The following is a 12,629-nucleotide window of genomic DNA, read 5'->3' as shown; positions in this document are numbered from 1 at the left end:
TTTTGTAAAAATTCATCATGTGATATATCAAATGAAAGACATTTTAATGTTTATTTCAATTAGCCATAAAAATTATAAATAAAAAATTATTCTTAAAAAAATAAATTTCTGATGTTATTTTTATTACTAAAATGTATTATCATTGAGTTATGTGTTAATTTATGTACATTTCGTAATTCCATACTAACAGTGTTCGAAATTAACTGAAAATCATAACAGGCACCGAAGGATCTATGTCAAATTAAAACTGTAGGTCCTTCTAGCTAACTGTAGGTCCTGATATTTAACAAACAAAGACTAAACGGATAATACAAAACCTTTATTTACTAATTAATCAGATATATTATCTGCAGCCTCAAAGACGTCATCATCATTTCTTTCATCGTCACTAAACTCATCAAAATCTTCAGAAAAAACACTGTCATGATCACTGGCCGACTCTGAATCTGACATGCATTTTGCATCGTGTTCACAATCATTGGCGTCAGCCTCATCTTCTACAAGGATCAATTCTGCTGCACGATCCTTGACAAAGCCGGCAATACATCACCTTGTTATCAAACCTTGTTGTTGTTATCAAAAAGTAACCAGTCTTTGAACTCCGCCTGCCAGCTAACTTGGAATGTGCGTGGTTTACGCCTAGACCGTTCGTATTCTTGCTGTTTGTCACGCCTTTCTTGTGTGGTTTTCACACGTTTAGCAGCAGGCTCCTGGCAATATTGCCACATACTTCGATGTAGACGTAACTCTGCAGCATGTTCGATGCAAATCAAAAATGGCGGAACATAAAATGTATGCGCGAATTCTATTGGTTTGAATCGGAGGCTTGATCGGCCTACATCCAATCAGATCGTTTGTTACAGTTCCCACGTTCGGCGCATTTCGCGATCATTCGGCGAGCTTGAATTGACTCATATGCCCAGGTCGATGAGTGATGCCATTTGTTGATCAAACGTGCAAGAAAACACAATTTTGAAACAATTCTGGAGTTACTATAGATATTTATTATATATTTGGTCTTACAATCATACTAAATAATGGAACATTTTTTTTAAATACAAATTCATGGTCGGTCACAAGGTCTGATGGTTTTTAACAGCTCTAGGCCCTTTACACCCACTGTCGGCGTGAGGCCGACAGACCGACGCTAATTTCGAACACTGCATACTAAGTACCTAGGCATGGAAAATTGAAAAAAAAAAGTAAAAGACAAAAATGGAATAATACCTAGGAGCTAAATAAGGTTACAATAACACTGCTCCATATATTTGTTATTTTGAAATCTGTCTACCAAATTTTTTTTTTAAATTGGAAAAATATGAAATTTTGATCCATATCTCTGACATGTTTATGTTCAAACTATATTACTATAAATAAAACTATATATCTTAAATTAAATAACAGGGACTGTGCCATGCATGGCTTGTTTATTTATACTTATAACAATATATCATTCACTACACTTATCTAATTGACAGATCATGGGGAGCATATTACAAACATCCGGTTCTTCTTATCAGCAGTGTAAATGTCATTCTGTCCACCTAATTCTACATCTAAAAATCTTTTATTTCTGTAAAATTGCACCAACATCTTGAAATTCGCACTTGCTAGGTACACCAAAATGAATTTGGTTTACATTTTATAGCAATTGATAAGATTCCCAAATTTGAAGATGATCTGGTAATATTGTTTGCGTTATTGTAACCACAAGAAGAAGACAATTTTTAATGAAATATAATGAATATCTTGAAAATTATTTTTCTAGAACATTTACCATAATCAAACTTGGTTAATATAATAAGTTTGAATGAAATTGGATGAAAACCTCAAGAAAAAGTTTTAAAATGGAGTGAATGTTGACAATGACAACAACAACAACAGCAACAACAAGGACAGACATCATGCCATACAAATTAAAATTAAATAGTTTAAAGTAATTCAAAATAAGTGAGTTTTTGCAGTTTTAAGTTTTTAATTCTATACATTATATTTCTTCAATCTTCTAATCTGCCTTCTTTCCTGTCATTATCAAATTAGTTTGTTGTGTATTTTCTATCTATATCAAAATATTTCTAGTTGTCTATCAAGTTATGTGGTTTTAACCGCGCATATAAAATGAATAATCATTTAATAATTTATATTTTCCAGGATAAAATGAGTGGTGAAGAGATAAGTGATGATCCACTGTTTATACATCACAATAAGTCACATCAAACTGAGCTGATGACTTCTCTTAATCAACTGAGATGTGAAGATATCTTGACTGATTTATCTTTTGATGTTAAGGACCAGCTTTTTCCTTGCCATAAAGCGGTTCTTTGTGCGTGTAGTGAAAAATTGCGAAGGCGTATTTGCAATGAATCCAGGAAAGACCTGGAACATCACCTGGAGCTAGACACTGTTTTACACCTACGTGGAATTGATGCTTCTTCTATGAGCTGTATCCTTGATTATATCTACACTGGAAGATGTGCACTCGCATACTCCAATGTTCAGCATATTTTGGATGGTGCACATGAACTAGGCATTGAGTCTCTTGTAGATGAGTGTTTGAGCTATAACAAACATCCAATGGAAGACGCATCTTCAGTGCCTAAAGCAAATATATATACAACACGTTATAATGAAATTTACCTCGAAAAGTTAATAGATATTTTATTTGAATCCAGATGTGAAACTTGGTCTAGAGATGTCATTCTCAGGAACTGTGGCATTAATATGCCATGTCATCGAATCGTTTTAGCAGCATGCAGTCCTTATTTCAGAGCTATGTTTTCTCATAAGATGAGAGAAAGTACTGAACTTGTTGTGCCTATTCATGATGTAGACAGTAATTCTATGCAATTAATTATAAATTACATGTATACTGGAAAGTTGCATATCTCCAACTGCACAGATGTTCAGTCATTAATGACAACAACAAGTATGTTCCAGATAGATGCATTGGTTGAAGTTTGTACAGTGTTCATTCAGACGAACATTTTGGATGTTTCTAACTGTTTTGAGAAGTTTATTTACACTGAGTCTATTGGAAATGCCTCTCTCTGCCTTTCAGCTAAGGAAATATGCATGAAACAGTTTGATATTGCTTGTCAACAAAATGGGTTTCTCAACCTAATGAAAGATCAACTGATTGAGTTCATCTCATCCAGTAAGCTTCATGTAAAGCGAGAGGAGCATGTTTATGAAGCTGTCCTGAGGTGGATAAAGTTCTGTCCAGATGAGCGTTTGACATGTTTGGATTTCATCATGCCCCATGTCAAGTTTGTATTCATGTCTGCTGCATATATTGAAAACAAAGTTACAAAAGAATGTCTTCTGAATGGATGTAAATTGATGGACGATCTTCTTAGACAAACAAGTGCTTTAAAAAGTCTTCCTGTGTGTGAAAGGATGACGAAGAATCCAGAATTGCGAATGAGACATTACACTGCAGAGGTTATTGTTATTCTTGGTGGATTTTCTAATCTTAGTTATAAGAAGGTAGAAGAAATTCATAAGTTATCATGCTATGACCCAGTCACCTGTGAGTGGTTATCATTGCCTGATTTGCCAGTGCACAACAATGACAATGTCATGTCTGTAACTCTTTCTGGTTTGCATGGCTTGAACCTCATTGCTGTAACAAAAAATGGCAGCCAGTACATTTATGAAGCAGAGGCACGTCATTGGCAGAGGCGCCCACTACCTTACCCACATGGTAAACATCAGAACGTCAAAGTTGTATCTCCTGAAACAAACACTGTATTAGTTTTAGGCGACAAAGCTGGGCCTTTTCTGTACAACAGGACAAGGGAAATGTGGCATGAGTTGCCCAAACTAAGAGAAAACTGTCTCACTGCAACTATTTGTGAAAAGAAAGTATTTGCAGTTATTAATAACCAGTTGTCATCATGCGTTTTGCAGACACCATATGGCTCTCCTCATACTTTTGGTTGGTCCAGTGTATATACATTTCTGCAGTGTGTTGAAAGTGCCCAAGCTGTCACAATTGGGAACAATATCTTCATACTGATCAATGATTTTCAACTGGTGTGCCACAAAACCAAACATGCCAAAACGTACATATTGCCTGGGATCCCAACTGTTCCCAGGATATCATGTACCTTAGTGTGCTGTAACAAACACCTGTACATATTAGGAGGACGTGATGTGAAACACGATAACATTGATGCTATAGAAATGTACGACTTTGATAGCAAAACATGGAGCCATGTTGACAATATGCCAAATCCTGTTTGGGGACACTGCTGCGTCACTGCATCTAAATTTCCATATTACATTTAGTAATAATGTAATACTGGCATATATTGCAATATATTCATGTATATGTTCAAAGGAAACGATACATGAAAAAGCATTGATTCTTTGAAGTAAATATAAGGTGAAACTCGTAAGATACCATGTGTAGGATGTATGCTTTGATCTCCAGTACGAGGATACCCAAAAAGCATTCTTCTCGCAATATTTAATTATTTAATTTTCTAGATAATAAGGGTAATCAATCAAAAATGCAAAAATAAATAAAAATCATACATATATATTGTGCAGAGCGGAAATGTCATCCAATAAAAGAAGATAAGCGAATGAAACATTAATGCTTCCAAATGTCATTCCTGTCTGGCGGTTATTATGAAGCAAACGTTAGTCCATACATACAGTTAAAATTCATGATGTAATTTCTAGTTCACTTACCAAGCGTGTTTCCTTTGCTGACAGGGAATGACTTTACAGAAGTTCAGGAAATTGCTGTGTAAAAAGTGTGTTAGCTGAATCCATCCTTAAACATTCCCATTTGGGTCGTTTAGCAGTTTTATGTCTGCCACTTGGATATCTTAGGACAAAGAAATTAGGGGTGAGGGAAATATAAATGAACTTTCACACAATTTGTTATTGGTTACAGGCACAAATCAGGTTTGAATTGAAAGGTTATGGCCTGTGCAATCACAAAACATATATTACTTGTTCAATTAAGGCATTGATGATGACATCAGGACTCAAAAGATCACTTCAAAGACTCGAAGGTCATTAATAACAAAAGTAATAAAAAATAAAATTAAAATAAGTTTATAACCAAAATAATTAAAGCCCGTACACTACATCAGATTTTAATCAGATTGGCAACAGAGGTGCTTGTACTGTACACCCAGTTATAAGTTATGCATAGCTTGCCTCCAGGAATCACTTTTGTAAAAACAATACACTTTCCTGGGGGTATTTAAATCTAAAAATTGGCATTCCAGCTAAGCAGCCAATCAGCGACGGCCTAACTCTTAGATGACAATTTTGGTTTCAAATACCCCGGCTGAGTGTTCTAGGTTCTTCGCGTAATTAGGTGTTCGTATGCAAGGGATTTTTCCACACAAAAACGACGAATTAGGCCGAATTTTGTTGTTGGTTGGCCTAATTATAACCCCAACGGACCGCATTTTTGTGAAAGATTGGTATTTTTGTCCTGATTTGTAGGAATCTCTTATTTAGTTGTATGCGTCATTCAAGATGGCGGCCCCATATAATAAATATCGCATTTATTTTATTATATCAGATGTGCGCCAGCATTCTCCTTCCCAGAGTTCCTTTCGGTTAGATCACCGAAAGTATCTCTGCCACCACACACCGCCATTTTGTGGTGAAACACCACAAGACTTTTACTACGCCAATTATTTGCGTATTTTTGTTATGAGAGGGATCTTGTGTTGATTTATTCCTACTGATAAACTAGTTTGAAAAGATTTCATCGATAGCTGATAATGATTTTTTTGCAAACGCACTGAAAACGGTGAAATAGTTTACAAAACAAAATAATTCCATTGCGTAATAACCGTTACCAAGGGGTTACTCGGTTCATCAAACTGACCGTCCTGTCGATTGCCAGGCAAAGAATTACAAACTAACGAAAGCACTTCCTAGTATTGACGAATAAATAGTCCTACTGCCACACCGTTTGTGTTACAGAAAGAAAAAAGCTGAAAACAGCCAAAGTCTGCAAACAACGCGTACACATTCATCGGGTTCGAAAATCGAACACTTGCATGGCAATGTTTTGTTGAGCGCCTTTGAAAGTAGTGCCACTGTGACGCATCGACCAATCAACGACAAGCATAAGATCGCGTGGTGGCAGAGATATATTCGTGGAATAGAACTCTGCCTGGGAAATTGGTGCGCCAGCTGACTGCGAGTACGTCCACATGTTGATCTGCACAACATTACTCTTGCTTTCTTCATTTTTTCTAAATGACGTTACATGTGGTCGTATCCTTTTCATGCCAGGTATGGGGTACAGTCATCATGCTATCATGATGCAAATGTACTAACTCGACATGGTCATTATGTTCGCTATTTGCTGTCATCCGCTCATCCATGCAGCATGGGACCAGAACATACATCACAGACTATCATGGTGAATGTCAGCATGACACGAAAATATTTTGAAGCAAACCTCCAAACCATGTTAACAACTGGGCTGTTGGACCCAATGAACATGTCAGCCTACCTGGCATACGGCCAGTTGCTAACCGATCTTTGTGACAGCATGTTAGAAGAACGCACTAGTTTTATGAAACACTTGGAGTCTGAACGTTTTGATTTAGTAGTCTTGGAAGATGTCTCGTTATGTGGTTCTATGATTGCAAAGATGCTAGACCTTCCGTTCATTTACACTAGTTTATCTAACACTATATTAGATGTCCAACATTACGTTCCTTTCCAACTTTCATATACCCCTGTCATGACTACAGGTATGGCCATACCAATGAGTTTCATCGAGAGAGTTCACAATACTCTTCTGGGTATTGTTGGTGCTTTGATATATCAGTATATGTTTATATGGAATGTGCATGCACTGAATCTAAAACATGGCGTTATAGCAGACAACAATTATTATGAAATACAAGATGCTGAACTTATTTTATGGAACAAAGATTTCATCCTTGATTTTCCGCGTCCCTTTTCAACAAATGTAGTGCCATATGGTGCACTTACAGTCAAACCTGCGATGCCACTGGAGCAGGTAAGTCACAAAATTAAATATTTAGTTTATAAATGTCAATATTAGCCTAAAATATGGCTTTTGCTCTCTATTTTGTAATAAAAAATGGCCATGGTATATTTAAGCAATAAACCACCGCCAGAGACGGGTAAACCACGAGATATTGTGCAATTGTTTATTGCTATTATATTATACCAACTTCATTTCTGTAGCATTTTCGACACTCTCTACCTTTTTACAAAATAAGAAAGAGTCGTTTTCGAACGACGTGTAATGAGCATTGGCTGGTCGAGACGGTGATCAGATGAAATGGGCCCTGGAACCAGTATTTAATTTCTTATCACACACTCGCGCTCAGTACACAGAGACACACAGAACAGCAAGTTTAGATATCACAATCAAATGAAGTTTATTTCTACAACGCAAGAAACTAGCAAATAATTGGAAATTGAATAAACCATGGAGGTATAAACATGAATAAACTGAACAAGCTCAACGCTTAATTTACATATGAATAGCTGTGAATAAATTTCATCAGCAGAACATTACAGGCAGCGCGCACTGTGCGCCATTTTTGAAAACATGTGCTGTGGACTTAATATCGTTGTCGAATTTTCTATTTTGTGTTTGTTCCACTAAAGGTGCAGTTATGGAACAAAGCAGATGCCGCTTGTGTACTTTGATTGTGGGTATTAGAAATAGAAGCGGTGCCAGATTCTGCAGGAGTTGGTCCAGACGCTACTATGCTGGTATTTTCTGGGGTACGATGACGTTGTCGGAAACACCCGCTTCGATCGCTACGGTCACACTTCTCTACCAGAGGATTTGTTTTTATACCCAAAAGCTGCGAGACAGGATACTGGACATTACTTGACTCTGATTATTTGTGAGTTTGTTGGTGTAAGACCGAACACTAGCTTCGTTTTTATGTGCCGTGAAATACATAATGTGTCTGGTTTCAACTCCTGCCAAATCTAACATAGCGCACGCAGTTGCCCCAACATAATGATTTGTATAAATTGTCAACAAATTTGCTGCTTTCGAAATCTCTTTCATCATAGATCCCAATTTATTTTTACGAATACCAAACTGTCAGTGGGTTTTACATTTACACGGGGCCTCTGAAACAACGCATTTTGCAATTTGGACAAATACATTTTTGAAATGCTGCAACGGGACAATTTTCGCCGCCTGTAGCATACATTTTAGCTTATGTTTCGAAATCGTCAAGGTCAATTTTATTAAAATTGGCAAAGCGTTTCTTTATCTCCGTCTGGACGAATTCTTCGGTTTCTGCAAGAAAATCTTGCTCTGACAGCTCCCGAACATGATACTTGGCCATGTCTATGTTGCAGACAACGAAAACATGTCGCAAAGAATAGCATGCAAAAATTGTAGGTTGTACAATTGTTTTATTTAACCACTGCCAAAATAAAATATGTATATAATATCTTCAAATCATGCTATCAATATTACCCCAAAATATCCCTAATATTTAAATGCCCTTCCCTTTATTTGTTTACGAATTTATCTTGTATTCATATTCTGGGGCCTTATTTGGAACACCATAACTGTGCATTATGCTCTATTTAACGATGGCTTGCATAAATTAAAACAGTCTCCCAACAATATAACAATTTATTTACCTAGTTATTTATTATTACTCGAAATATCAGTTAAACTCGAAATATTATTGTATATTCAAGTATCACAATAATGATATTACATTAATTAAAAATGGCCGTGATATATTATTATGAGGTTATCAACTGATAATTTCTTGTTTATATCCGGTGATGAATAGTGACCCCTATCACCGTTTTCGTCTTCCACAGACTCATATGGTTCAGCTTTGTTGTAAGATTAAAGGGGGTAATCACAAAAAAAAAAAATAGTTCGTTCGCTGAATTTACCATAGAACTGTTATCAACAGTGATCTCACAACTTTGAAAAACAAATATTCGTTTGAAATAAGGAATTAAAATGTTCAAAATGTAAGCACCTCATGGTCTACTATCGAAGCATTAGAAGCTCGTTCATAGTTTATGATAACCCATTAAGCCTCTGAACAAACGATTTGGAATAATATGCACATACTAATTGGAGTCGTATCCGTGTTTTATTGATAGTTGAGTGTAAAGGAATTAAGATATTTTTTGACTTGTACCGTAATGCCCATCTGATACAGTGGCAAGATTTTAAACACAGACGTTCGAGTCAAAGTGATATACTGAAGCTATATTGCTATGTATCTTGCACCTGCGTGAAAGGCTTTGGAATGTGCACACAATTATTAATAATTAGATACAGATCAATATCATTTGGATAATAAATACATTGAACTTCAAAAAAAATATATTAATAAATAAATGAACTAACTGAAGACTGGAATGGAATACCACATTTAACTTGCTATTTACTCTAGAAAGCTAGAGAATTTCAATTCAGATTATACTACCATATTATATACACTAATTACGACTTTAAGAGAGCGCATGATTTTTTTTCCTTCAATTGACGTAAAACAGTTAATGTGAGTAAACTCATCCTGGACCATTGTTTCAGAGACGTATTAATAGTAAGGGAATTGCCTACTATCAGTATCATTTTATTTCTAAGTTATGCAACCGATTACTGCTTCTGGAAAAACATTTATTTTCTGAAAATGAGAAATCCAAACATTCATTTTCAACTTTGTTGAACCAAGTTGCGTATGCCTATCATCTCGATTACAACCTTGTTTTGAACAAATTTATTATTATTGGTTACCAATAAAAACATTCCACTCAAATTCTGTCATTTTAATCAATTTAGACCAATTTTTGCATACAATGCATACTTTGAGGTATCCTCGTAATAACCTTATATTATTTCGAAACACATAAAACAATATGGAAACTAAAATATTATAGGTTGTTGTCGTGCTTATATACATTTATATAATCGATATATATTGTTGTTTATGTGATCACTCTCTTATCAAAGACGATTATATAAACGTCATGTTTTAGCGAGTAAATATAACAATTTATTTACTTAGTTATTTATTATTAGGTAAACTCGAAATATCAATGTATATTCAAGTATCCCAATTAATGATATCAGATTAAAGATTACTGGATTTTGATAATATATTTTTCAGATTGATTAAAGATTTGGTGTGGGTGGAGAATAAATTCATATTGTTAATATCGGTAATTGATTAATATGAATTAATATGAATTATTGTTCGTTGTCCTCCTCAAAGCCTTCAGAACTCTGGTTAGAAAGGTATACACTGTTTTCAGAAATGGTGAAACAACAGAACCATTACATTGGACAGATAGAAAGTTGAAAATAGAACGGAATGTTTGTAAATGGAATGGATGAGAATAGGATTACAACAAAGTAAATCTATTTCAAGTGAAAATATTAGTTTTAATGTCCTTTTTTTCACAATGGAAACAACAATACCAAGTATATACTTATTGTGAAGTTATGGCAAGAAATTTGACACGTTTATTTACATCGAGAATTTTTTTTTAAAAATTGTAATGTTTTTTTCATTTTATTTCTCATTTAATGTGAAGTACTGATGTTCATAATTGAGGGGTATTGTTTTTACACTTTTATGAATTATTTAAAGAACTTCAGCAAAGACAATCAGTTCTACGCAAGTCGAGACCTTAACTAGTTTCAAACAACTTTATTCAACTGCAGACAAAGTCTTTTTTGAAACACTTTATGTATTACTAAATAGACACGTTTATACTGTGAAATACTTTATTTTAGCTGGAATTAATTTTCGCTGAAAAGACTTAGTCGGTGTGTTGTATGGAATTTATTTTCACTGATTTTTGACGAGTTGAATGTAAAATGTATGAAACAAGATATATGCGGTGGATTTTATTTTCACTGAATCATTTCTTTAACGAAAATAGCGAAAATTAATTTCGAGCGAAAATATATTAATAGTATTTTATAGTATTTACTTAATTGTTTTATTTGGCATAGCGACGACGCAATGTCTTCTTTGAAACACTTATCTTATGAGGTTATTATGAGGGTACCTCAAAGTATGCACGAAGGCAGTACAGCGAGAGTATCGACTGACGCGCAGCGGATTATCAGCATGATTATTAGAGGACGCTTACGCCAATAATCCTTCCATATTTGGAATTCGCATTTCCTTATATGGTAGAATGAAAGTACCCCGTAAAATATACGTACCAATATTAACCCATGATATTTACAATTTGTATCACACGTTACGTCATATAATGTTCAGAAACAAGTTTTTCAGTGAACCTTTAGATGAAACATTGAGTGAGATTACATTACATTACAGCCATGTTTTGCTGCTACAAATATGGTTGTGACTTAATCCCACAGAACAACTATAGAAAACTATGTTTGCTGAAGGTCAATCATATTATACTACATGGGCGACGGATATAGATGATTATTTTGCTTATTGTGTTCATATTTCAGAAACTCGAATAATTTGTAATGAATTCAGAGAATGGAGTAGCTATCGAGGCAATGGGAACGTGGTACGCAATATTAACAGGAGACTATTTGGGTAAACTACCTCATATATTATCTGGAGCACTTGCAAGGTTACCTTTGAAAGTAATATGGAGATTATCTGGACGTATTCCATCTAATATAGGGGACAATACCGAGGTAATGAAATGGTTACCTCAAAATGACTTACTGGGTAAGATGATTTTACATTTTTTTCACTTAATACGAAATTCTTCCAGAAATAACAGCACAGTAGTGTGGTACATATGTAAGGACACATACAATGTATTTAGATAGTCCTAAACATTTTCGTACCCGCCTTCATGTAGGAAAATACTAACATGGACAATAAAGTTTGAAGACGATTATCACAGTATTACTGCAGAGACGTCAAATCTAAAGCATTACATCATATCCAGGGCGAAGTTCGGAATTTCAGTTAAAAAGATGTCAAATTATCAGTGATATAACAATTTGCAAATTCTAATTATATAAAAGACACTACCAGTATTATTCTCTGCATCTTATAATTGTTTGTTTTATTCATATAGGTCATTCAAAGACAGTGGTATTCATAAACCATGCAGGTACCAATGGTATATATGAAGCTATTTATCATGGCGTTCCCATGGTGAATATACCATTGGGCGCTGACCACTTTGATAACGCTGCAAAAGTACAGAAAAAAGGCATGGGAAAGACAGTTTTTTACAGTGACATAACTGAGGAAAGTCTTTACCAAACAATCATGGAGGTTGTTAATAATAACACGTGAGTATTTTACATATATCTGTATTTAAATGATCCATTTTTAACGGGAAATGCATATGCTATTTTTCGATATTATTTATTTTGACGAGGATGACTACGTTTTACATCCATATTATAGGACAACTCCTAAAATGATATGCCGTTCGATCGGAACCTAAATATTGAACAAGTTCACTGTGCCAAATAGCATATTTTCAGGTATAAATTGAATACGATGTATTATTCAAAACTGTGCAAAGACAAATCAATGAACGCATCAGAGACCGTTGCATACAGAACAATAGGCTAGTTGTGACGGAGAAGAACTTCGGGTCCAATGAAAGGTGTTCATTGCACGTTCACTCAATCACAACGTCAACAG

At 34.9% G+C, this 12,629-nt stretch overlaps 1 protein-coding gene and 1 pseudogene across 1 annotated transcript; both read left to right on the top strand.

Annotated features, from left to right (window-relative positions):
* Positions 1-2,157: 2,157 nt before the first annotated feature.
* On the top strand, positions 2,158-4,290 carry LOC102804494 (kelch-like protein 24). The gene has a single exon (XM_006811445.1). The coding sequence runs from the start codon at positions 2,158-2,160 to the stop codon at positions 4,288-4,290; it is 2,133 nt and encodes a 710-aa protein (XP_006811508.1).
* A 2,080-nt stretch (positions 4,291-6,370) lies between these two features.
* LOC146736566 (UDP-glucuronosyltransferase 2C1-like) lies at positions 6,371-12,557 on the top strand (annotated as a pseudogene).
* Positions 12,558-12,629: the final 72 nt, after the last annotated feature.

The sequence above is a fragment of the Saccoglossus kowalevskii genome, chromosome 11, assembly GCF_978046115.1.
Source record: "Saccoglossus kowalevskii chromosome 11, keSacKowa6.1, whole genome shotgun sequence".
Taxonomy (NCBI): Eukaryota; Metazoa; Hemichordata; class Enteropneusta; family Harrimaniidae; genus Saccoglossus; species Saccoglossus kowalevskii.
The sequence above is the reverse complement of the archived record's forward strand: the minus strand, read 5'-3'. Positions and strand labels throughout refer to the sequence as shown.